This window comes from Lipomyces arxii (assembly GCF_038497795.1).
Source record: "Lipomyces arxii strain Phaff 12-163 unplaced genomic scaffold V1512scaffold_2, whole genome shotgun sequence".
In the NCBI taxonomy this organism is placed as follows: domain Eukaryota; kingdom Fungi; phylum Ascomycota; class Lipomycetes; order Lipomycetales; family Lipomycetaceae; genus Lipomyces; species Lipomyces arxii.
The window spans coordinates 75,801-97,261 of NW_027117701.1; the positions used below are offsets into that span (position 1 = coordinate 75,801).

A 21,461-nucleotide genomic window follows, 5' to 3' on the forward strand; every position below is an offset into this window, starting at 1 on the left:
CGCATACTGCTGCTATACGCATACACTACGAATACACACAGGAATTGATGAATAAACAGTAACAACACATAATACACAATGGCCTCGGCGGATTTCGAGCAAATTGCAGAAATCAAGCGATACGAGGATTTCTCTACTATTGGTGAGTGCTGAAGTTCTTACATGAGTCTTCACTGACATTGCAGACTGGGTTCAAGATGCAGCACGAGAGCGGATGCGAAGTCGGTTACGCAACAGTCGTCGGCTAGGAATATACGGCCAGAGCACGCTTGCGATCGTGCTAAGTCATGCTCGGACAGTGTACGAGTCAGTTCAAAGCTGGTTAGTCATAAGTGTTATTGGAGCGTCAATCGGCACTATCGCCGCGATGCTCAACATCATCACCGAGTTTCTGTCCGACATCAAGCTTGGGCACTGCGAGACTGGGTTTTATTTAAATGAGGAGTTCTGTTGCTGGGGCGCAGACGAAGGCTGTCCTGAGTGGCATCCATGGTCGGAGTATTCTGTCGTGCGGTACGTTGTCTTTGTCGTTCTCTCGGTCCTATTCGCAACCGTGTCTGCGTTTCTCGTCAAATCCTTTGCACCGTACGCCGCCGGCTCAGGCATTTCGGAAATTAAGTGCATCGTGTCCGGGTTCGTGATGAAGGGTTTCCTTGGCGGCTGGACTTTGTTCATCAAGTCCCTTGGGCTCCCACTCGCGATCGCGTCCGGGCTCAGCGTTGGAAAAGAGGGACCGAGCGTGCACTACGCTGTGTGCACCGGCAACGTTATTGCGCGTCATTTCCAAAAGTACAGACGCAGCGCTGCAAAGATGCGAGATATCCTGACTGCGTGCGCGGCGACCGGAGTCGCGGTCGCGTTCGGAAGTCCGATTGGCGGAGTCTTGTTCTCGTTGGAAGAGATATCATCGCAGTTCAGTCTCAAGACCATGTGGAGGAGTTACTTCTGTGCTCTGGTAGGCACGGCCGCGCTGGCTGCGATCAATCCGTTCCGGACCGGCAAGCTTGTGCTGTTCCAGGTGCATTATGACCGGGACTGGCATTTTTTTGAGATCATTTTCTTTATAGTCATTGGGCTGTTTGGCGGGCTGTACGGTATGTTTACAAGCAAATGGAACTTGGTCGTGCAGAGTCTTCGCAAGAAATATCTTGGTCCGTACGCGGTCCAGGAAGCAGCCGCGCTCGCGTTCGTGACCGCAGTAATTACGTACTTCAATAAGTTTTTACGCATAGACATGACCGAGAGCATGGGGATCTTGTTTAAAGAGTGCGAAGGCGACGAAGATTACGACGGCATTTGTGAGCCAGGGAACAGACGACACTTGGTAGCGTCGCTTCTGTTTGCGACAATCATACGCACGTTGCTGGTCATTGTGTCGTACGGGAGTAAAGTGCCGGCTGGGATTTTCGTGCCGTCGATGGCGATTGGCGCATCGTTTGGCAGGTTAGTCGGCGTGCTTGTGCAGGCGCTGTACGAGGCTCACCCTGACTCTGCGTTCTTTACCGCGTGTGCGCACGAAGACACCTGCATCACGCCGGGCACGTACGCGTTTCTCGGCGCCGCGGCCGCACTGTCGGGCATCATGAACATTACGGTGACCGTAGTAGTTATTATGTTTGAGTTAACCGGCGCGTTGACGTACATTCTACCAACCATGATTGTCGTCGGCGTGACGAAAATCATAAACGACAAGTTCGGCAAAGGCGGGATCGCGGACCAGGCGATCTTGGCAAGCGGGTTCCCATTTCTAGATAGCAAGGAGGACCACGTGTTTGGCGTGACCGTGTCTGACGCGATGATCAGACACGCGGTCGTGTTGCCGTCGTTCGGGCTGACGCTGGGCGAGGTCGCGAACGTGTTGCGCAGCACGACGTTCAGGGGGTTTCCGGTGGTCGAAACCGCACAGTCGATGGTGCTGTCGGGGTATATTGGCCGGACCGAGCTGCAGTACGCGATCGAGCGGGCGAAACGGGATGGCAATGTCGACGACAGTGTCCGGTGTTTTTTCACGACCGCGGACCAGAAACCGAGCGTGATGCCGAGCGTGGCGGCTGTCAATTCAAGTTCCGAGACAGAGTCAAGCGCGGCCAGGCCGGCGCTGCATGTTGAGATTCCAACCAGCGAAACGCAGGACTTTGCTGTGCGTGATGTGCGGCCTGGACCTACTCGTAAAGGCACGAGTTCGGTGGATTTTACGCAGTTTATTGACCAGACGCCAATCACGGTGAACCCCAAATTTGCGCTTGAGACTGTTGCGGAGGTGTTTAAAAAAGTAGGACCGAGTGTTATCTTGGTCGAGTATCAAGGTCGGTTGGAAGGATTAATTACGGCGAAGGATTTGCTCAAGTATCAGTTCAAGCAGCATTAGAAGCAATAATACCTGTTCATAATTTTCTCTCTATAGTCTATAAACACAAACATGCACTAATGGTGGTGAACGTGAGTTGCTTCAATGTTTTTGTTCTCGATAGCCGATTCAAGCGTGACATCACCGTTGACGATAGCCTTGATTTTATCGTGGATGTCTTTGTATGTATGGAAGACGTGATACGGGATTCCTTCGCGCTCGCAGTACGTGATCAGGTCGCGGCCCACTTTCGCAAACAACAAATCCGTTTCCTGCGCGGCCGATAAGTCCGACACTCCGTCACCGCAATAGAACAACATCGGTCGTTCAGAGGCCGGGAGCTCAGCGTATGGTTTAATACAGCGCGACTTGTCGTGCCCGAATCCAGACTCGTCGCGAAACACAATGTCCCAGCTGCCGTCGGGCTTGATGTCGACGTCGTTGGCCACGATCTCAATCTCGTCCGAGGCCTGCTCGCCGACGAGTTTGGAAAGAAGCGCGTGGATGACTGGTTTCATGCCGCTCGAGACAACGATGACCGGGATGCCTTCAGACTTTGCCCATTTGTAGAAATCTGCAAATCCGGGGTCTAATTCGACGTCTTTTTTCGTTAGCTCATTCGTTGATAATGCGAAGAATACGTACTGGCTTTAAGATATTCGATACACTCAGGAAATGGCTTTGTGACCGAATCAAGCATTTCTTGAAACGAGTCTCTTTTGAGTGTGAGCGTGTGCAACATGACAAGCAATTGACGAACCTGAATGTCATTTTATTTTCGAGAACTTCCTTGTTTAGTTCTTTTCGACGAGTCGCACCAAATCCGATGTTGTCGGTCATAAAATCATTGCTATCCTATTGAAGTGTCAATATAGTTACAGTAAAATTGAGCAATAAACTAACCTGAAGAGTGACTGTTCCGTCCCAGTCAGTGAATACAATTGCCTTTACAGTTGGAGCGACGAGCATTTTGTTCTTTTTATCGTGAATTAATATGTGAAGCGTCGAGATTGGCGAGAATGTCGAGGCCGATAAAAGGAAAAAGAGCCGCTCGATGAAAGTGCAGAAGAAATTAATTTAAGGTTTGAAGATGACGCAGTTACCTGAATTGGAAGCATTTGTTTACAATTTACTATTTGGGTAATTTATTTACTATTTAGGTCCTGTTTGAAATATTCTGTGTTCATATTTATTGTGCTCATAATAATGACCACGAATAGTCTCGGGAAACCGAGTTCTGTTGAGTTTACAGGCAAAAACATCGTGCTCTGTTTTGACGGAACAGCATCAAAGTTTGGTGATGCTCCAAGTTCAAATGTGTTGAAAATTTATACTATGGTTGATGATACTGTAAAGTACTATCAACGTCTGTTTCTGTTCTGTAATTTCTGTTAAAACTACTGCTGATTAAGTAGCTGGTATAGGAAGTTTTATTGGAAGCGAATGCGAGTTCGACTCGGTGTCTGCCAGGGTCAGAGGGATACTGTTACATATTGATTCTGCAATCGCGTACTCTTTTGCAAATCATGTTCTAGCAGGATACAGGTTTCTGGTGCAGTTCTTTAACACAGGCGATCGTATCTACATGTACGGATACAGTCGGGGCGCATTCACAGCGCTCGCACTCGCAAGCATGGTCAGTCGGGTCGGGATCGTCAGCCCAGGCGGTACCGAACTCGTGTCGTGTGCTTGGGACGTGTACAGGACGTGGGAGCGGCACGGGAAATTAAACGATCCGGCCTGTCGTCCTGGGCTTGTTGCGGACAAGTTCAAGGCCACGTTTGCACGTCATGCCGATGTGTATTTCCTCGGTTTGTGGGATTCAATCAACACGACTGGCCTGATCCGAAACCATACTTTCCCGTTCACGACCCGGCCAAACTTTGTTTGTCATCTACGTCATGCTGTCAGTGTCGACGAGCGCCGGGGTCGGTTCAAGCAGGCCGAGTTGGAGTCTGTGGCCCACGATGTAGAGGAAATGTGGTTTCCTGGCAATCACAGCGATCTCGGCGGTGGATGGCCTGTAGACCCTGACACCGGGACCATGCTTACTGACTTGAGTTTGCAGTGGATGGTGACCGAGTCCGTCAAATTGGGGTTAGCAATCACTCCCGACGCGGTACAGTGGCTAGCCAGATTGGAATTGTGGCCTGTGATCATGTCGCGAGCGCACAACATGCTCTCAGTACGACGGGGCAGATCGTTCTTGACTACTGTTCAGTGGTGGGTGTTTGAACTGCTCCCGAATCATGCGTGTAAACGTCCTAATTTTGGCCGGAGACGGGTTATTCCTGAGAATGCACGATTGCATTGGAGTGTAGAGATGAAGCAGAGTATTGATTTACGGTACAAGCCAGTGAATTTGCCTGCAGATGCTGTTTATTGCTACTAGACATTTTATTGATTAGGTAATAAAGTGGTCGTTGTATGTGTCATTGGGTGTAGTTGGGAGTGCAGTGTTGGGAGGAGTAGTTGACGCGTCTCGACTTTACATAGTTAATTATGACAACCCCAAGCGAACCGATTGCGATGGAAATTAGTGAGCCATTAGAAGTAGAACAGGCAGAGAAGAGGGAAGGACCGACGGGGAGTGTTTCGTTACCACTTTCGAGGGTTAAAAAGATTATCAAGTTGGATGATGATGTGAGGGCATGTTCAACCAGTGCTACGTTTGCAGTCACAGTCGCCACCGTATGTTCTATTGTTCTGTTCAACGAGAAAGATGTTAACTAGCAAGGAAATGTTTATCGAATATTTATGCGAACAAGGACTTCAAATGTCAAAGAGCGACAAAAGGAAAGTGCTGCACTATAAAGATCTCGGTATGAAAGTGTGCTATATAAGTGATACTATACTAATAGAGACAAGCAAGTGCTGTTCATCGATTAGACGAGTTGGAATTTCTATCAGGTACGGGTTAAAACGCGTCTTTACGATTAATATTGACGAATAGACGTGGTTCCAAGGACGATATCGCTAAACAAAGTGCTAAAGGACCGAATAGCACGGTCAGAAGAAGGCGAAGATATGCCTGGAATTGAGAATTCAAAGAGTTTCATGTTGAATGCGAGTACAAGTAAGGAAGAACTGCCAAAAGGACAGACTCGACTTGTTCTTGCACCTGTTGATGCGGTTGAGGTGCCTGAGATAGCAGAGCAAGTGCCGGAACCCATCGAAGAAGATTAGTGTGATTGTATTAGTATTACATAATGTATTATACTGTATTATATTGTATTATATTGTATTATACTGTATTATATTGTATTATATTGTATTGTATGTAGGTGTATGTGTGCGTATACTATATGTGCTTGGGCTCAACCAATCAGGACCGAGGAATTGAAAGTACTCTCGACGGGCGGCTCCGGACTCGAAATTTCGTTTTGTTCAACTTTTAAGTCGGTTCGGAATTCACCAAATTTCTTTTAATAAATAAGTTTGAATTTGTTTATAATAAAAAAAGGAATTCAAATGGCATCAAGATCGGTTATTAGATCTGCTCAAAAAGCATTGTCAAGTGGTGTTGCTTCTCGTTCAATTGTACCTGTTATTGGTGCTTATGGTATGACTACATGACTTGAACACACGATTAGAATTAATATAGTAGAACAAAAGAGATTGGCGTCATCAGGCAACTTTTACACGACAGAAAACACATACAAAGTCCCTGATTTCAGTCACTATGTCAAGAAGGATAAGGGTGACGATAAGTCAAAAGTTTACTCGTACTTCATGATTGGAACTATGGGTTTGTTGAGTGCTGCTGGTGCCAAAGCAACCGTCCAGGATTTCTTGTCCAACATGACTGCTTCTGCTGATGTGTTGGCCATGGCTAAAGTTGAAGTTGAACTTGGGTCTATTCCCGAAGGAAAGAACGTCATCATCAAGTGGCGTGGAAAGCCTGTCTTTGTATGCATTTATATCGCAAGTACTATCACGATAATCTAACAAATAGATCCGCCACAGAACTACACATGAAATAGCAGAAGCAAACGCGGTCGATATCAAGTCACTACGTGACCCCCAGTCCGACGACGACCGTGTCCAGAAACCCGAATGGTTGATTATGTTGGGTGTGTGCACTCATTTGGGATGTGTCCCTATTGGAGAATCAGGCGACTTTGGCGGCTGGTTCTGTCCTTGCCATGGATCCCATTACGATATCTGTATGTGAATTGTACTTTCAACTGAAGTTGAATCTAATTGAATAGCTGGACGTATTAGAAAAGGACCTGCACCATTGAACTTGGAGATTCCGGAATATAGCTTTGCAAGCGATGAGAAGCTTGTCATTGGTTAAGTTGTTATAGATAATTGTATACACTTCAAAAGACATACTTTATCCGAATAATTTACACCATAGCCATTGTGCTAGATATACTGCTACATTGTATTTACAGTGTATATTAGTATATTCGTGCTACGCGTATTAATCATGCTCACTCATTATAATCTACTCTCATTCATGCTTCACTCCAATACCGACTAAGTAACCCCTACCCTTTTGTCTACAATACCCACGCATTTGCAACAACTAACACCAACCCCTTTGAAATGTAAACAATATGCGCCCACCTATTGTTAACAGCTTGCCCACCTCTTGACTAGACATCAAGTATCGATCGTACTGTTGTTCTATTTGCCATTACTATTATAATTAAACCTACAGTATTGTATATTATTGCAATACTATAGTATAGATATCGTGGTATTATAATATACATACCGTAGTACGTGCTCACTATAAAAACTTTTCTTTGTACTACCTTACGACTATTTGTACGACATTGAACTAATGTAGAATGACATCATATAAACTTCTCCACAATTTCAACCAATCAAAATTTAATAAAATAAAATGCTTAAATCAATCTAAAATCGACTTAAGAATAAACTTTTTTTCTCGCTTTTAATCTAGAACAATCAAATTTTTTTGACGTCTCGTGATATTTTTTTTGCTTCACAATTTTTCTCTTTTTTTTTTTTTCTGTATTTTTTACGTAAAAATTTCGCTATTTTTAAGTAACTTTTTATAATTTAATTAGTAAATATTAGTGGGGTTGATCTGCCGGTTAATGACGGGTCATTGAAGCATAAAAAATGACGGGTCGGCGGCGGTGACGGCCGAGCTCATTCACACTTCACATCTTTGGATCGTGAAAAATATAATTTTCACCTTTTTCCACGTTTTCTGCCTCTTTTTCTCTTTTCTTTTTGGCACTATCTATTGTCTAATTACGTTCAAACTATTGCAATTGGATATTCAATCATGTCATCGGAAGAATATCCAACTGCTGTAGATTCATCTACTCTTGCTACAATGCAAAGAATGCGTGAACAGACCTCTATTCTTGGTAAGATGAACAAGATCTTGGGTATGTTGTATTATTATATAAATAACTTCAATGGCTAATAAATCAAAGTCGCTAATCGTGGTGAAATTCGTACGTTTTTTGTTATGTCTACTGTCATTGTTACTAATTGAATAGCTATTCGAGTATGAATCAGTCACATCTCTCACTATATATCTAATATCTAGATCTTTCGAACTGCTCATGAACTTAGCATGCAAACCGTCGCTATTTACTCTTATGAAGATAGACTTTCAATGCACAGACAAAGTACGTCTTCTTACTTGTTTCTCAGATCAATCACTAACTTCTCTCAGAGGCTGATGAAGCATATCAAATTGGCAAACGTGGTCAATTCACACCAGTCCAAGCCTATCTTCAGATTGATGAAATTATCAAAATTGCAAAGGAGCATGACGTCAACATGATCCATCCTGGTTACGGTTTTTTATCTGAAAACTCTGAATTTGCTCGCAAGGTCGAAGAAGCCGGCATCGCCTGGATCGGCCCACCTTTTACTGTTATTGACGCCCTCGGAGACAAGGTCTCAGCCCGCAAAATCGCTATGGAGAACAACGTTCCTGTTGTGCCAGGTACCCCTGGTCCTGTTTCTGAACTCCACGAAGCAACTGAGTTTGTCGCGAAGTACGGTTATCCCGTCATCATCAAAGCTGCTTTCGGTGGTGGTGGCCGTGGTATGCGTGTCGTTCGTGAAGGCGATGATATCCAAGATGCCTTTTTGCGGGCTTCGTCTGAAGCCAAGGCCGCGTTCGGCAACGGCACTGTCTTTATTGAACGTTTCCTTGACAAGCCTAAGCATATTGAAGTCCAGCTTCTTGGCGACTCTGACGGCAACGTCGTCCATTTCTTTGAACGAGACTGCTCCGTCCAACGTCGTCACCAGAAAGTTGTAGAAATTGCACCTGCTAAAGACTTGCCCAAGTTTGTTCGTGATGCAATCTTGAAGGACGCCGTCAAGCTCGCGGCTTCTTGCAAGTACCGTAACGCTGGTACTGCCGAGTTCTTGGTCGATACCCAGAACAGACACTACTTTATTGAAATCAACCCTAGAATGTGCGTACTCTATATACTTTTGTTGTGAAAACATACTAATAAGATCAGTCAAGTCGAACATACCATCACTGAGGAAATCACTGGAATTGATATTGTCGCTGCTCAGATCCAGATTGCCGCCGGTGCGAGTCTTGCTCAGCTCGGCCTGACCCAGGACCGCATCTCTGCTCGTGGATTCGCCATCCAGTGCCGTATCACGACCGAAGACCCGACAAAAAATTTCCAGCCTGACACCGGTAAGATCGAAGTGTACCGTTCGGCCGGCGGCAACGGCGTCCGTCTCGACGGTGGTAATGGTTTTGCTGGTGCAATCATCTCGCCATTTTACGATTCCATGTTGGTTAAGTGCTCGTGCTCGGGCTCGACATACGAGATTGCCCGGAGAAAAATGCTTCGTGCGTTGATTGAGTTCCGTATCCGTGGTGTTAAGACAAACATCCCGTTCTTGCTCGCGCTCTTGACTCATTCTACTTTCGTCAGAGGTGAGTGCTGGACTACGTTCATTGACGACACTCCTGAATTGTTCTCGATGATGGTTTCCCAGAATCGCGCTCAGAAGCTGCTGGCCTACCTCGGCGACCTTGCTGTCAACGGCAGTGCCATCAAGGGCCAGATTGGCGAACCCAAGCTGAAGACTCCTGTCGTCTTGCCTGTGTTGAAGGACTCGACCGGCGCTCCAGTGAACGTTACCGAGCCTTGCCAGAAAGGATGGCGTAACATTTACCTCGAGCAGGGACCAGAGGCATTCGCCAAGGCCGTTCGTGGATACAAGGGTACTCTCGTCATGGACACTACTTGGCGTGACGCTCATCAGTCGCTTTTGGCCACTCGTGTTCGTACTGTCGACTTTGCCAACATTGCTATTCCCACGTCGTACGCTCTTTCAAACGCGTTCGCGCTCGAGATGTGGGGTGGTGCGACTTTCGATGTCGCCATGCGTTTCTTGTACGAAGACCCTTGGGACAGACTGCGCAAGCTGAGAAAGTTGGTCCCCAACATTCCGTTCCAGATGCTGCTTCGTGGCGCCAACGGACTCGCGTACTCTTCTTTGCCCGACAACGCAATCGACCACTTTTGCTTGCAGGCCAAGAAGAACGGAATCGACGTGTTCCGTGTCTTTGACGCGCTTAACGATCTTGACCAGCTCAGTGTCGGTGTCGAGGCGGCAAAGAAGGCCGGCGCAATCGTCGAGGCCACCGTGTGCTACTCTGGCGACATGCTGAACCCGGCCAAGAAATACAACTTGAAGTACTACGTTGAAGTCGTCGACAAGATCGTCGAGATGGGAACTCACATTCTCGGTATCAAGGATATGGCCGGAACCATGAAGCCTGCTGCGGCTACGTTGCTGATCGGCACCATCCGGGCCAAATACCCTGACCTGCCTATCCATGTGCACACCCACGACTCTGCCGGTACCGGTGTTGCGTCAATGGCTGCTGCGTCGCTTGCTGGCGCTGACGTTGTTGACGTCGCGACCAACTCGATGTCAGGCATGACTTCGCAGCCGTCGATCAGTGCTTTAATAGCTACTTTGGAGGGAAAGATCGACACCGGACTCGATGTCGCTTACGTTCGTGAGATTGACTCGTACTGGGCCCAGATGCGGTTGTTGTACTCTGTATTTGAAGCCGATCTTAAAGGACCGGACCCTGAAGTGTACCAGCACGAGATTCCTGGTGGACAGCTGACGAACTTGCTGTTCCAAGCCCAGCAGCTGGGCCTCGGTACCCAGTGGCAGGAGACCAAGCGGGCGTACGTGCAGGCCAACAAATTACTCGGTGACGTTGTCAAGGTCACGCCTACGTCTAAAGTTGTCGGTGATTTGGCCCAATTCATGGTGTCTAACAAGTTGTCGTCCGAAGACGTTGTCAGCCGGGCCAGCGAGCTCGACTTCCCTGACTCCGTCCTGGATTTCTTCCAGGGCTTGATCGGGCAGCCTTACGGTGGGTTCCCTGAGCCTCTGCGAACGAACGCATTGCGCGGCCGGCGCGAGAAGCTGACCGAGCGGCCGGGCAAGAGTTTGACGCCGATCGACTTTGTCGCCGTCCGCCGCGATCTCGAGAAGAAGTACGGCAAGATCAGCGAGACCGATGTCGCGAGCGCGGTCATGTTCCCCAAAGTGTACGAGGACTACCAGAAGTTTGTTGCCAAGTTTGGCGACCTGAGCGTTTTGCCTACTAAGTTTTTCCTCATGAAGCCTGAGATTGGCGAAGAGTTCAGCGTTGAGATTGAGATGGGCAAGTTATTGATTCTGAAGTTGCTCGCAATCGGCCCGTTGTCTACACATACCGGCCAGCGTGAGGTTTTCTTTGAACTCAACGGCGAAATCAGACAGGTGACCGTTGACGACAAGACCGCGTCTGTCGACGCCATCTCGCGACCGAAGGCCGACCCTACCAACCCGTCGCACGTTGGCGCGCCAATGTCGGGTGTCGTCATCGAGATCCGGATCAAAGAAGGCTCGATCGTGAAGAAGGGCGATCCGATAGCTGTGCTGAGTGCGATGAAGATGGAGATGATTATCTCTGCCCAGGCCGCCGGTAAGGTGTCCGAGGTCGCTGTGCGCGAGGGCGATTCTGTTGACGGATCGGATTTGATTTGCAAGATTGGAAAGGCAGAGTAGAGTTTTACAGTGTGTAAAGAATACATATATATAGTTTGTTGTGAGTTTTATTAGTTATAGTTAATGTTATTTGAATAATAAGCATAATTTACTTTCCGTCGATAACCGCTGATCGAACAAAACTGACAGCCGCCGGACCGGGGCACCAAAAAATCCAGTGGATTTTTAGTAGAGATTCTGCCTAAATACATCATGTGTGCGATGTGAGAATGAAAAAGGTGGGCAATATTATTGAGTGGGTAATAGTGAGTCTTCCAGGTTCCGGCGGGACCCCTGAATGAATTTGTTCAGACTTTGGATAGTTCAGTTTATGTCATTGATTTGCGTTCAATACGAATATGTATATAATACAGTAATGTAAAAGGTTTGAGGTTTAGTATGCAAATTTGTATACATTTCAATATATTCTGTGAGAGTAATGTTCAACAATGTTCAAAACATCGAAATAACAAAAGAGCAGTTTTTTTAAATCTGATAAGGGAGCAACAAAGTCGCGACCACGGTATATTATTACAAACCATACTCCATGCAAAACATATAAATTCAGCATATAACAATCCTACACGGACTTTTTGATCTAAAAACGACTGTTGACCGCAGTTTCTCCAATAGGAAAGAAACGATCAAGGCTACGATTTGAAAGCTTATGACAGACCATGAGATTTTTCAATTGTAAAATTGCGGGGTTAGCTCAGTTGGGAGAGCGTCAGACTGAAGTTTCACTTTGGTTAAGAAATCTGAAGGTCGTGTGTTCAATCCACACACATCGCAATTATTTTTTTATTTTATTTTTTTTGTTTATACATTGTATGCGGGTTAGGGCATTTTATCAATGCTCACATGTGAAGTATCAATCGAGTTGTGAATCGAAGTAATTGATTTTCAACGAACGAATTCAAGTATGACTGACGTTGGCGTCGTTGTGAAATTGATAATGATATTGGCGAGTTTTTTTGGCGTTACTGACCGTACATTTCTGGGACTACGGAGGACATTTTATTTGGGACGGACATTCTGAGAAAGCTGTATTGCTGTCTTCTCAGGATCAAAATGGCTAGGCGCATGTATAGATATTATTACACTATTTGTTAGTTGTTAAGAATTGAGTATGAGATATTGAATAGTTCAGAGCGCTCAAAAAATTAACATGAGGACCAATTAACGATGTAATCTAAAGCACGTCAAAGATAATACCAGTACTAATCAAGTCTGAATAAGCTGATTATATTGCTCGGAGAGTGCTATATGCACTGGCAATTAACTTCAACCTTCTACAGAACCTGCATTTAGCGAGTAGCGAGTAGTTGACCAGAATGGCCATCAGGATCATTACACGTGAATATTCCGGCAGAGAGTACGTGCAGCTCGTAAGCTTGAACCCGACGTACGAACAGGCGGATCATGAAAACGGCATTTGCTGCGTACTGAATTGACACCAAAACATTGCAAGTACAGCGATTACATTTGCACTTGGAACTCTGTAATTTCAAAATAATAAAACAGGCGGCAATTGCTTACTATTGTTAGAGACACAATGCAAAGTACTCAGGGAGAAGAAAAACTAAGTATTGTAAATAGCGTGTTCAACATCACCAGATACGTACGTAATTCTTCGCAACCCCACATAAGTTGACACCGCCACTTTTGACACCGCCACTTTCCCCGCGAACAAACCCCGCGATGGGGGACCGGCCAAGGAACTACACAAAGTTCCGTCAACTTAAACCAATTCACGGTCCTGTAGTTTAAAATGTGTCAGGCTAAATGTAACAGTAATATTTTGATACCTCAGTCACGCTGTAGGCACATTCTCAAAGGTCAATAGTACTTTGAGCGATGTATAACCCAATTGACATGACAGACTGTCATCGCTCAATCCGGCCCAGCTGGATTGTTGCTGGTTTTAATGCTCGGAAAAAAAGGCGGCAATATTAAGCTAATTAAAGTCAACGAATTCTTTGACACTTGTCCGCGCCCAACTCATTACGGCATGCTATTGGCGCGTGAACTGAATAGAGCCGGAGCTGGGTAATATATGGCCGAAGGAGGACTGTCTCCGGATAGATCCTAGTGGTGAAACTAGACTGGACGCATAAGGTTGTTGATATTGGACAACACAATGACAAGGCTATGTTAAAGTTGTTGCGACGAACGTATGTTGCTTTTTTTTGTGCAACGTGTCCATGTTAACAAATCTAGACGTATTATAACTTTGAGTTTGGATTCTATCACGCGAATTACATTGTCGACCCCGAGCACTGCTACATGGGGGCCAAAAACAGGAAAGACCGTTTTTTGCGGGTGTCATATCGTATAAAATCTGGGTTGACGTCAGAAGAATTGGCAGCCAGACAGCCCATGAAGTTCAAGCAGATGTTGCTGGTGACCCCAAACCTGGTGATTATAACATGATTATAACGTCATCAGTCCTTATCGTGTTCATCGGCGATTGGCGCCTAGCATGTGAGTCGGTCGGTCTTGATACTGGTGCTGCGTATCTCTGCAATTTCTTGTAGGTAGTTCGCTCGATGCCAAGACGTAATCTGACATTCATTAGTGGCGGGCTAGGTCTAACTGGTGGAAGTGTCGATGTCGACAATTTATACGACTGGCTAATTGGAGTCTATCGAGGAGTAGCTGATCAGTCTATGCTGAAGAAGTACGGTGGCATTCGGCGACAAAAATTATTGGAAGCTGTAGACCCTACTTCAAGTGACATTTTGTTACGGATGCACCAAACTGATTCTGAAAGAGCACTTAAAACTGATAAAAGTTTAAAGCTATTTCATGAGATTGACAAATAACATTAAGCATCTCGACAGACTCAATTAGCGAGTATTTATAGTTCATCAAGCGAAGAAATAACTAATAATAACAGGCACTAACGGTTGTAAATTATGACTTCACAGCTTTATATAGTTCTGTACAACCACGACTTTGGGTGTTGTAATATATAAACAACGTTGTCATTGCTCTTTGTAGAAGAAAAGTTAGCCGCTCAACGTGCGGATATAAACAGTTGTTCACTTCACCATATTTCATCCACCAGCACATCAAAATATTCCTCCTAGTTAAATCATTTCAAACTGTCAAAATAACTTATAAAGTACTAATGCTTTGATAAATGACAACAACCAAGTTGAAAACTACGCTCAAACCTCCTCCAGGACTCGGAATTGAGACCTCAACTGGCCCTCCTCGTGTGATCCCAAATGGAGCTCAACAGCCGTCTCGGGCCCCGTCTGGAATATTTATTCCTGCTTATTCTCCTTCTTCACAGAATGGTCAGTTTCCACTGCCTGCATTTGCAAGACCAGAAAACATGCCGCCTCAACAGAGCTTCGTGTCACAACCACATCCTCCAAATGGAATGCCAATGATGATGGCCATGCGTCCAAACATGCCGATGCCACCTGGACTTATGGTTCCATCTTTATCTCCGCCTGGTCAAATGATGCCACAACAGCAACTACCGTCACCGGATTATTACATGCAGCAGCAACAGCATGACATGAAGCAGCAAATGTCTGCTCAGCAGTCGCTACAGTTTCAACTAAACTCACTCAGGAGTATGACCGCAATGTATGCATCAAACCCAAGTATACAGCTCTATAACAACATCATGATGGTTAGCGCAAACGTTTCTGCCCTTCAGCAACAAGGTATGTCTCAAGCACAGCGGCCGGAAATCATGGCGTTCGGTCCTACCATACCGTCGTTGCCTTCGGTTTCAAAATCAGACACAAGAAGCACGTCGCCGTCAAATACTCAGCCGTACTCGCCACGCACGACAAAGGCAAGCTCGAATTCGGACTCGCCAAAGACATTACCGTCAGAAAAAATGAGTGACAGAGGAAGTCCTGCGAAAAACTTTGCGCAGATGGTGGAGGAGGATGACGATGACGAGGAATGGATGCCGGACATTTACGCAAGCAGGTTTGTGCCTGCTCATTTAAAAGTATGCAAGTTGTTTTGGAATGGCTTTGAAGCTCTACTGACTAGTATAGAATATCAATAATGCAAACGCTGTTGAGATTGGGTCGCAGAGACCCCCAAACATTGACCTGACTGACTATGTCGACACGTTCGCACCAAGAAAACTGCTTGCTCGATACCAGACTCCGCCGTTCACATACCAGCCTGAACCAGAATTACTACGGCGTGAGTTTGGGGTAGAGACTTACAAAGCGAAATTTGACAACTTAATCAGCATTGAGATTGATGCAAAGCAAAAAGAGATGGCGGATTATAACATGTATGGAGTCACGCTTGAGCTAGGTGATGCTGGCAGGTCAATTTACAAGTTAAAGTGTCCTGGAATCAGAGAGTTTACCCCATCTGTATCTATTGGCGACGTTGTATTCTTCAGACAGCTCGGTCCACAGTACTCGTTTAATGGATTTCAACATAATGGGCATATATGGTACATCGACCGAGCTCGTGGAGAAATCTTTGTCAGAATTGATGGATTATTTCTAGAAACCAATAGTTTTAATGTCCGTTTTTCACAAGACTATTCGTTTGAGTATGTCTGTGCGGATGCAGTCAAGTGTTTACATCAAGAAATGAAAAATAATCCTTCAGTATGTTTTCATTTTATGTGGCTTAGCAAAACTAACTGTAGCAGGGCTTTGCACGAAAAATGCTATTTCCACTAGATTCAGACGGAGTCATGCAGAATTCTCTGGCGAACGGCGTGTTTGATATTGACTGGTACGATGCCGACTTAAATTTCGAGCAACAGCGAGCAGTAGATTCGGTCCTGAGCCGCAATTATGGCCAAGTGCCGTTCTTAATATCCGGTCCGCCCGGTACAGGTAAGACCAAGACCGTTGTCGAGCTCGCGTTGCAGCTTTTGAAGGCGTCAGACGATTCGCATATCCTACTGTGTGCTCCCAGCGATGCGGCCGCGGACACATTGGCAATGCGACTGCGGCATTACTTGGACAACAAGACAATGTTCAGGCTCAACGGGTTTTCGCGTTCGTTTTCCGAGATCTCGACCGACATTTTGCCGTACTGCGCGATTGACATAGTTGATGACCAGGACATGTTCGGGATGCCTGATTTTCAAAAATTCATGAGCTATAGAATCGTCGTGTGTGCGTGCAAAGATGCCAACATTTTGACGGAAGCCAAACTCACGAACCAGGACCTGTTCAAGCTGGAAGGATTTATGACGGAAGCGTTCGGGGCTCGACAGCAGAACCTGCATTGGACCGCGCTCTTGATTGACGAGGCCGGGCAAGGAACTGAGCCTGAGACGATTGTGCCGTTGCGGGCGGTGTTGCCGGGCACGTCGTACACTTCGGAACCGCCGGTCGTGGTCATGGCTGGCGATCAGAAACAGCTAGGACCTCGGACCGCGTCTCGTCAGGACCAACAGTCCGAGCTCGAGGTTTCGTTGTTTGAGCGATTGACGGACCTGCCGTTCTACTCGGAACACCCGCTTGCGCGCAAGAAACAGGTCCGTGGTATGCGCCGACCAAAGCTGCCGTTCCTCATACCGGCGTTTTCAAACTTGGTGCGCAACTACCGGAGTCATCCCGCGTTGCTTGCCGTGCCGTCGTCTTTATTCTACTACGACACCTTGTTGGCTGAGGCGGTTAATGTCGACACGTTATGTAACTGGCACCAGTTGCCCAATCATGCGATGCCCATGCTGTTTATTGAAAACAAAGGAATTGATGAAATGGTGGAAGACGGAGTGTCGTGGTATAATAATGACGAGCTGAAACTTGTGTGCGATATTGCCAAAGAGCTGGTAGATCAGCAACTGGTCAAGCCGTTCGAGATTGCTATTGCCGTATGTACTTTAATTTCTGATTTAGGTTTTGATATGCTAATAGTTACAGGTGCCGTTCAGGGAGCAGATTCGCCGGATCCGTAATCGACTACGAGCGCAGCATTTACGTGCCGTCAACGTCGGTCCTGTGGAATCCTACCAAGGTGCAGAGCATAGGGTCGTGATTGTATGCACGACCCGGACAAGAGAGCGGTTCCTAGAGCGTGATTTGCAGCGAGGCATGGGCATGATGCATGAGGCCAAGCGGTTCAACGTCGCAATCACTAGGGCCAAAGAGCTGCTGGTCGTGGTCGGGAACTCTGATTTACTAGCACAGGACTCAAATTGGCGCGCGTTACTGTCATACTCTGAGCGCAATGGTTTGTGCGACCCCTCGCGGCCGTGCAATTGGAAAATGTCAGAGGACGAAGCAAATACGCCAGCGTATTTTTCCCGCATCGAGCAGGGAATAGTGTACAGACAGCGGGCGATGAATTCGGATAATCTGAACGGCCCAATGATGGATGATCCGATGTGGCTTGCTGGTGCAGCTGCAGAGGAGGTGTTACTAAATGAATAAGGTGTTTTTTATCAACAAAAGTTGTAATTTTTACTGGACTGTATAATTTGTATGTTATTGGTGATTGTGAGGAAAAGTATCTTTTGTGGTTTTTGTATTAATTAGGTGTATATTATTAATGCTACGGGAAGAAATGATGCGGGTTCAAATTATATTATCGACTGTAGCTTAATCTTTTTGATATTGGTCGGGATAGAAAATCTTACGCTCGACGCCGTCTTTGGTCAATATGACCATACGGATGACACCACCTGAACTGCCGTCCCATTTGATTGCCTCTGTCAACGCTGTGATTTGATTAGTAGTGAAAATTACACGAAATTATTAAATACAGACCTGACTTGATGAACTGGACAGTCTGGTCTTTGCTCATCATGGGTTTATATTGGGTATTGCAAAAACCGTAAATATACTAAACACGTTAGTGAGCAATTGAATTTCTAAAGAAGAATCATACTGTAGATCCACTGCCTGCAATTGCGTAATCTTGCTTGTGCATGCTACCTCCCAACGGGATACTATACACCTCTCCACCATTTTTGCTGTCGTATCCGCCGACAATGATGCCAGCCGACAACGCATCTTTGTTTTGATAGCATAGTTCTTGGAATACGGCTGCCGCTTGACGGGTTGATGGTGGTTCGTTTTGTGTCATTCTATACTGGCGTCAGATTTGTCAGAAGTATGGGTAACAAGACCTACGTTAGCAGTTGAAGATGTTGTTGGACTATATCGGCCACGGCTTGAGTGTCTGCAGCAGATCCAGATCTGGATCATTAGATGATAGTTTAGATGATAATAGCGAACGTACCTGCAACACCATATCGTATCGTGAACTTGTGTGAGTTTATCTGTGACACTGAAAGGTATAAGCCAGTTATTACTGGTAAATCAACAATGAGACAAACCGATTGGCAATAAATGCTCCTGTAGTAGTACGTCTAATTTATGTTAATTTATGTCTCGATAGATTCAACATAAACTCACGAGTCTGCACCAAGAATAACACCTCCATCAAATGTCACTGCCATACTACAATTCACTTTAACACCTCATACTATTCACAGCAGGAACAAACACATACATTGAGGTTCCTAAGCTATAAACCAATTGTCAGCAGAATTCACTATAACAACCAAATCACAGTCACTAACTTGACTTCACCAGCCTTCAAGGCCTTCATATCAACCGAGATCCCGTTCATAATTGCGTTCTATTAGCTGCTGTTAAAGATCACGATTGTATAGGTCAAGTGAGATTCCACACACCACAATTGCCCACGTTCAAATCGATGGCCCTGGAAGAGTAGAACTTACCCGGATTGATGATGTAGCGAAGTTTAAATTGGCACAAGACGCACAGTCTACATACAAATATGCTTTTATAATGAACTCTAATATAAACGTTATTGACATGAACATGAAATATCGCGAGATCTTGTTTGATATTCAACACTTTCCAGCTTCTTGGGCTGTTTAGACTGATTATACAGGATTTGATTGATTGAATATAGTGTATATTGTTGTATTTACTATTAGTACTATAAAACAGACTTCATCAGAAAAGGGGTGAAATATGGACACTACAAACATGTCCCAAGACTGGTCAGTCAGAATGTTGTTCAAGACGCTCAAATTTTTATCAGCGACCGGGATCAGCTGTATCGGGACTCTGGTCGTGATTTTGTATTTCGCCCAGACGTCATTGATCTATCCCAGCAGTTTCCCTGCCGGAAGTCGGACTGAGGTTCAGACACCAGACCGGTATGACATTCCATTCGAGGACGTGACAGTTGATACTGAGGATGGAGAGAAGTTGAGATTGTTTGTCATGAAGGTTTGTTGTTCGTCTCAACTGTATGGGCGGACTTATAATTGAGTAGCAATCAGATCCTGAACTGCGAAATAGGGGCAAGACTGTGATTATATGCTGTGCGAATGCTGGAAATATGGTACAGTTTAATCGATGAGCGTTACGATTGTGCTAATGTTGGTAGGGACATCGGCTACCGATAGCTTCGGCGTTTTACAAAATTTTACAGTACAATGTGGTTTTGTTCTCATATAGAGGGTAAGCATTGTGGACTGATTGCTTCAATTGGTGCTAACATTTGTGTAGATACGGTTTGAGCACTGTACGGAGACATATTCAGGTCGTGACAAAGCTAACTGGTGAAGGGCAAACCAAGCGAGGGGGGGATTAAGATTGATGCTGACACAGTCTTCAAATACGTCAAAGGAGACAAAGATTTAGAAAATACAAGCACTATACTGTATGGACAGAGCCTAGGTGGTGCTGTAGCCATTTACTTGGCTGAGAAGTATGAGTCTGAGGTTTGTGCTTGCTGTCTAGTCAAGAGCATGTCTAACTGAAGTAGGTTGCCGGCCTGATTGTCGAAAACACTTTTCTCAGCATACCCGCTTTAATACCGACGTCAGTTTACTAGTTATGCTTTTCCCTTCACACAGTTAATCTTTATAGCTTACTCCCAATCGCACAGTACTTCACATTTCTGTGTCACCAGATATGGCCGTCCGACAAGAGCCTACCAAACATCACGAACACTCCTGTTCTTTTTCTCAGTGGTCTGAAAGACGAGATAGTACCGCCCGCACAGATGAGGAAATTATTTGACATTTGCCAGAGTCCAAATAAAGTCTGGAGACAGTTTGCCAACGCGTAAGTCGAAGTTTACATTTGCGAAAGTGCTAGCTGATTTTAAAATAGGACACACAATGAGACGTACTTAAAGGACGGATATTGGACATCTATTATCGACTTTTCAAGTGATTATATAGATAAGAAAATCCAATAAGTAATAAATGGTTTATGTGACGCAAAAGTAGTACTATACCCTTGATTATTATAGTATACGTAGAAAATTACCAGTTCGAACTTACTTACACAAACTAAGCAACAATGGACAGCGGTTTGAAGTTCTGCACGGTTTGTGCGTCCAACCAGAATCGGTCAATGGAAGCGCATCTTGTGCTTAAGAACGCCGGGTACAACGTATCATCTTTTGGAACCGGATCAGCAGTGCGGTTGCCTGGAACGAGTATAGACCGGCCGAATATCTACATGTTTGGAACTCCATACGAAGAAATTTACAACGAGTTAATTGCCAAAGATCAGCGATTATATACTGCAAATGGAGTACTCAACATGATTGACCGGAATCGCAAGGTTAAAAGGGCACCGGAGCGCTGGCAAGAGCAGCAACAGATATTTGATGTAGTTTTCACGTGTGAAGAGCGGTGTTTTGACGCGGTCTGCGACGATTTACTCAACCGAGGCGAGAACTGCAACCGAATGGTTCACGTTATCAACGTCGACATTAAAGACAATCACGAAGAAGCTGCTGCTGGAGCCAAAGCCATCTTGAGACTGGCGGACTTACTCTCAGCAGCGGCGAAAGAAGCCGCCGACATTGATGGAATCATCACGGACGTCCTTGTCAAATGGCAAGAAGAGTTCACGTTTCCGTCTTTGCACGCTGTTTCGTATTTCTAAACCGGTCTCTTGCATCTTTTAGGAGTTTTTCAGGCGTTTCCCAAAAAATATATTATGTAAGATATTATGTCAGTAACCCTAACATCAATGCTGTTAGACGCGTCAGTCTCGTGTAGACCAAACAACACGCACACTCAGTCGCGTAATCACCATTGTACACACGAAGATGCCATCGCGAACGTCAG

General features: G+C 45.6%; 11 protein-coding genes and 1 non-coding gene across 12 annotated transcripts; 10 read left to right on the plus strand and 2 right to left on the minus strand.

The window, feature by feature from the left end:
• Positions 1-78: 78 nt before the first annotated feature.
• On the plus strand, positions 79-2,368 carry V1512DRAFT_251102 (chloride channel; the record flags this gene model as incomplete). Its single annotated transcript, XM_066914670.1, has 2 exons — positions 79-142; positions 186-2,368. The coding sequence occupies 2 exons, from the start codon at positions 79-81 to the stop codon at positions 2,366-2,368; spliced, it is 2,247 nt and encodes a 748-aa protein (XP_066773334.1).
• Positions 2,348-3,363, minus strand: V1512DRAFT_257497 (HAD-like domain-containing protein). The gene is made up of 4 exons (XM_066915238.1): positions 3,251-3,363; positions 3,108-3,202; positions 2,993-3,063; positions 2,348-2,948 (listed from the first exon to the last, which is right to left on the minus strand). The coding sequence occupies exons 1-4, from the start codon at positions 3,314-3,316 to the stop codon at positions 2,425-2,427; spliced, it is 756 nt and encodes a 251-aa protein (XP_066773335.1). The 5' UTR covers positions 3,317-3,363; the 3' UTR covers positions 2,348-2,424.
• A 474-nt stretch (positions 3,364-3,837) lies between these two features.
• V1512DRAFT_59117 (uncharacterized protein) lies at positions 3,838-5,214 on the plus strand. Its single transcript, XM_066918443.1, has 2 exons — positions 3,838-5,038; positions 5,085-5,214. Exon 1 carries the CDS (start codon positions 3,933-3,935, stop codon positions 4,737-4,739), a length of 807 nt encoding a protein of 268 aa, XP_066773336.1. The 5' UTR covers positions 3,838-3,932; the 3' UTR covers positions 4,740-5,038; positions 5,085-5,214.
• Positions 4,877-5,268, plus strand: V1512DRAFT_202188 (histone-fold-containing protein; the record flags this gene model as incomplete). Its single annotated transcript, XM_066913251.1, has 3 exons — positions 4,877-5,038; positions 5,085-5,169; positions 5,216-5,268. The coding sequence occupies 3 exons, from the start codon at positions 4,877-4,879 to the stop codon at positions 5,266-5,268; spliced, it is 300 nt and encodes a 99-aa protein (XP_066773337.1).
• Positions 5,269-5,740: 472 nt separating this feature from the next.
• On the plus strand, positions 5,741-6,820 carry V1512DRAFT_219817 (Rieske [2Fe-2S] iron-sulfur domain-containing protein). Its single transcript, XM_066913672.1, has 4 exons — positions 5,741-5,909; positions 5,955-6,256; positions 6,303-6,513; positions 6,559-6,820. Exons 1-4 carry the CDS (start codon positions 5,819-5,821, stop codon positions 6,645-6,647), a joined length of 693 nt encoding a protein of 230 aa, XP_066773338.1. The 5' UTR covers positions 5,741-5,818; the 3' UTR covers positions 6,648-6,820.
• A 502-nt stretch (positions 6,821-7,322) lies between these two features.
• On the plus strand, positions 7,323-11,485 carry V1512DRAFT_257506 (carbamoyl-phosphate synthase L chain, ATP binding domain-containing protein). Its single transcript, XM_066915239.1, has 6 exons — positions 7,323-7,722; positions 7,771-7,791; positions 7,837-7,844; positions 7,887-7,968; positions 8,016-8,772; positions 8,821-11,485. The coding sequence occupies exons 1-6, from the start codon at positions 7,617-7,619 to the stop codon at positions 11,396-11,398; spliced, it is 3,552 nt and encodes a 1,183-aa protein (XP_066773339.1). The 5' UTR covers positions 7,323-7,616; the 3' UTR covers positions 11,399-11,485.
• A 593-nt stretch (positions 11,486-12,078) lies between these two features.
• On the plus strand, positions 12,079-12,169 carry V1512DRAFT_t9. Its single transcript has one exon. It is a non-coding gene; the product is annotated as a tRNA-Phe (tRNA).
• A 1,359-nt stretch (positions 12,170-13,528) lies between these two features.
• On the plus strand, positions 13,529-14,202 carry V1512DRAFT_245434 (uncharacterized protein; the record flags this gene model as incomplete). Its single annotated transcript, XM_066914374.1, has 4 exons — positions 13,529-13,551; positions 13,598-13,688; positions 13,750-13,910; positions 13,956-14,202. 4 exons carry the CDS (start codon positions 13,529-13,531, stop codon positions 14,200-14,202), a joined length of 522 nt encoding a protein of 173 aa, XP_066773340.1.
• Positions 14,203-14,423: 221 nt separating this feature from the next.
• V1512DRAFT_257511 (P-loop containing nucleoside triphosphate hydrolase protein) lies at positions 14,424-17,915 on the plus strand. Its single transcript, XM_066915240.1, has 4 exons — positions 14,424-15,356; positions 15,406-15,981; positions 16,026-17,204; positions 17,254-17,915. Exons 1-4 carry the CDS (start codon positions 14,523-14,525, stop codon positions 17,761-17,763), a joined length of 3,099 nt encoding a protein of 1,032 aa, XP_066773341.1. The 5' UTR covers positions 14,424-14,522; the 3' UTR covers positions 17,764-17,915.
• On the minus strand, positions 17,852-19,027 carry V1512DRAFT_257513 (nucleophile aminohydrolase). The gene is made up of 9 exons (XM_066915241.1): positions 18,918-19,027; positions 18,848-18,862; positions 18,751-18,795; positions 18,672-18,704; positions 18,575-18,622; positions 18,466-18,531; positions 18,221-18,419; positions 18,100-18,175; positions 17,852-18,050 (listed from the first exon to the last, which is right to left on the minus strand). Exons 1-9 carry the CDS (start codon positions 18,965-18,967, stop codon positions 17,932-17,934), a joined length of 651 nt encoding a protein of 216 aa, XP_066773342.1. The 5' UTR covers positions 18,968-19,027; the 3' UTR covers positions 17,852-17,931.
• A 161-nt stretch (positions 19,028-19,188) lies between these two features.
• Positions 19,189-20,601, plus strand: V1512DRAFT_257517 (Alpha/Beta hydrolase protein). Its single transcript, XM_066915242.1, has 8 exons — positions 19,189-19,599; positions 19,646-19,714; positions 19,760-19,833; positions 19,882-19,897; positions 19,941-20,096; positions 20,141-20,196; positions 20,245-20,442; positions 20,491-20,601. Exons 1-8 carry the CDS (start codon positions 19,339-19,341, stop codon positions 20,576-20,578), a joined length of 918 nt encoding a protein of 305 aa, XP_066773343.1. The 5' UTR covers positions 19,189-19,338; the 3' UTR covers positions 20,579-20,601.
• Positions 20,602-20,682: 81 nt separating this feature from the next.
• Positions 20,683-21,276, plus strand: V1512DRAFT_284943 (RNA polymerase II subunit A; the record flags this gene model as incomplete). Its single annotated transcript, XM_066918034.1, has 1 exon — positions 20,683-21,276. The coding sequence occupies one exon, from the start codon at positions 20,683-20,685 to the stop codon at positions 21,274-21,276; it is 594 nt and encodes a 197-aa protein (XP_066773344.1).
• Positions 21,277-21,461: the final 185 nt, after the last annotated feature.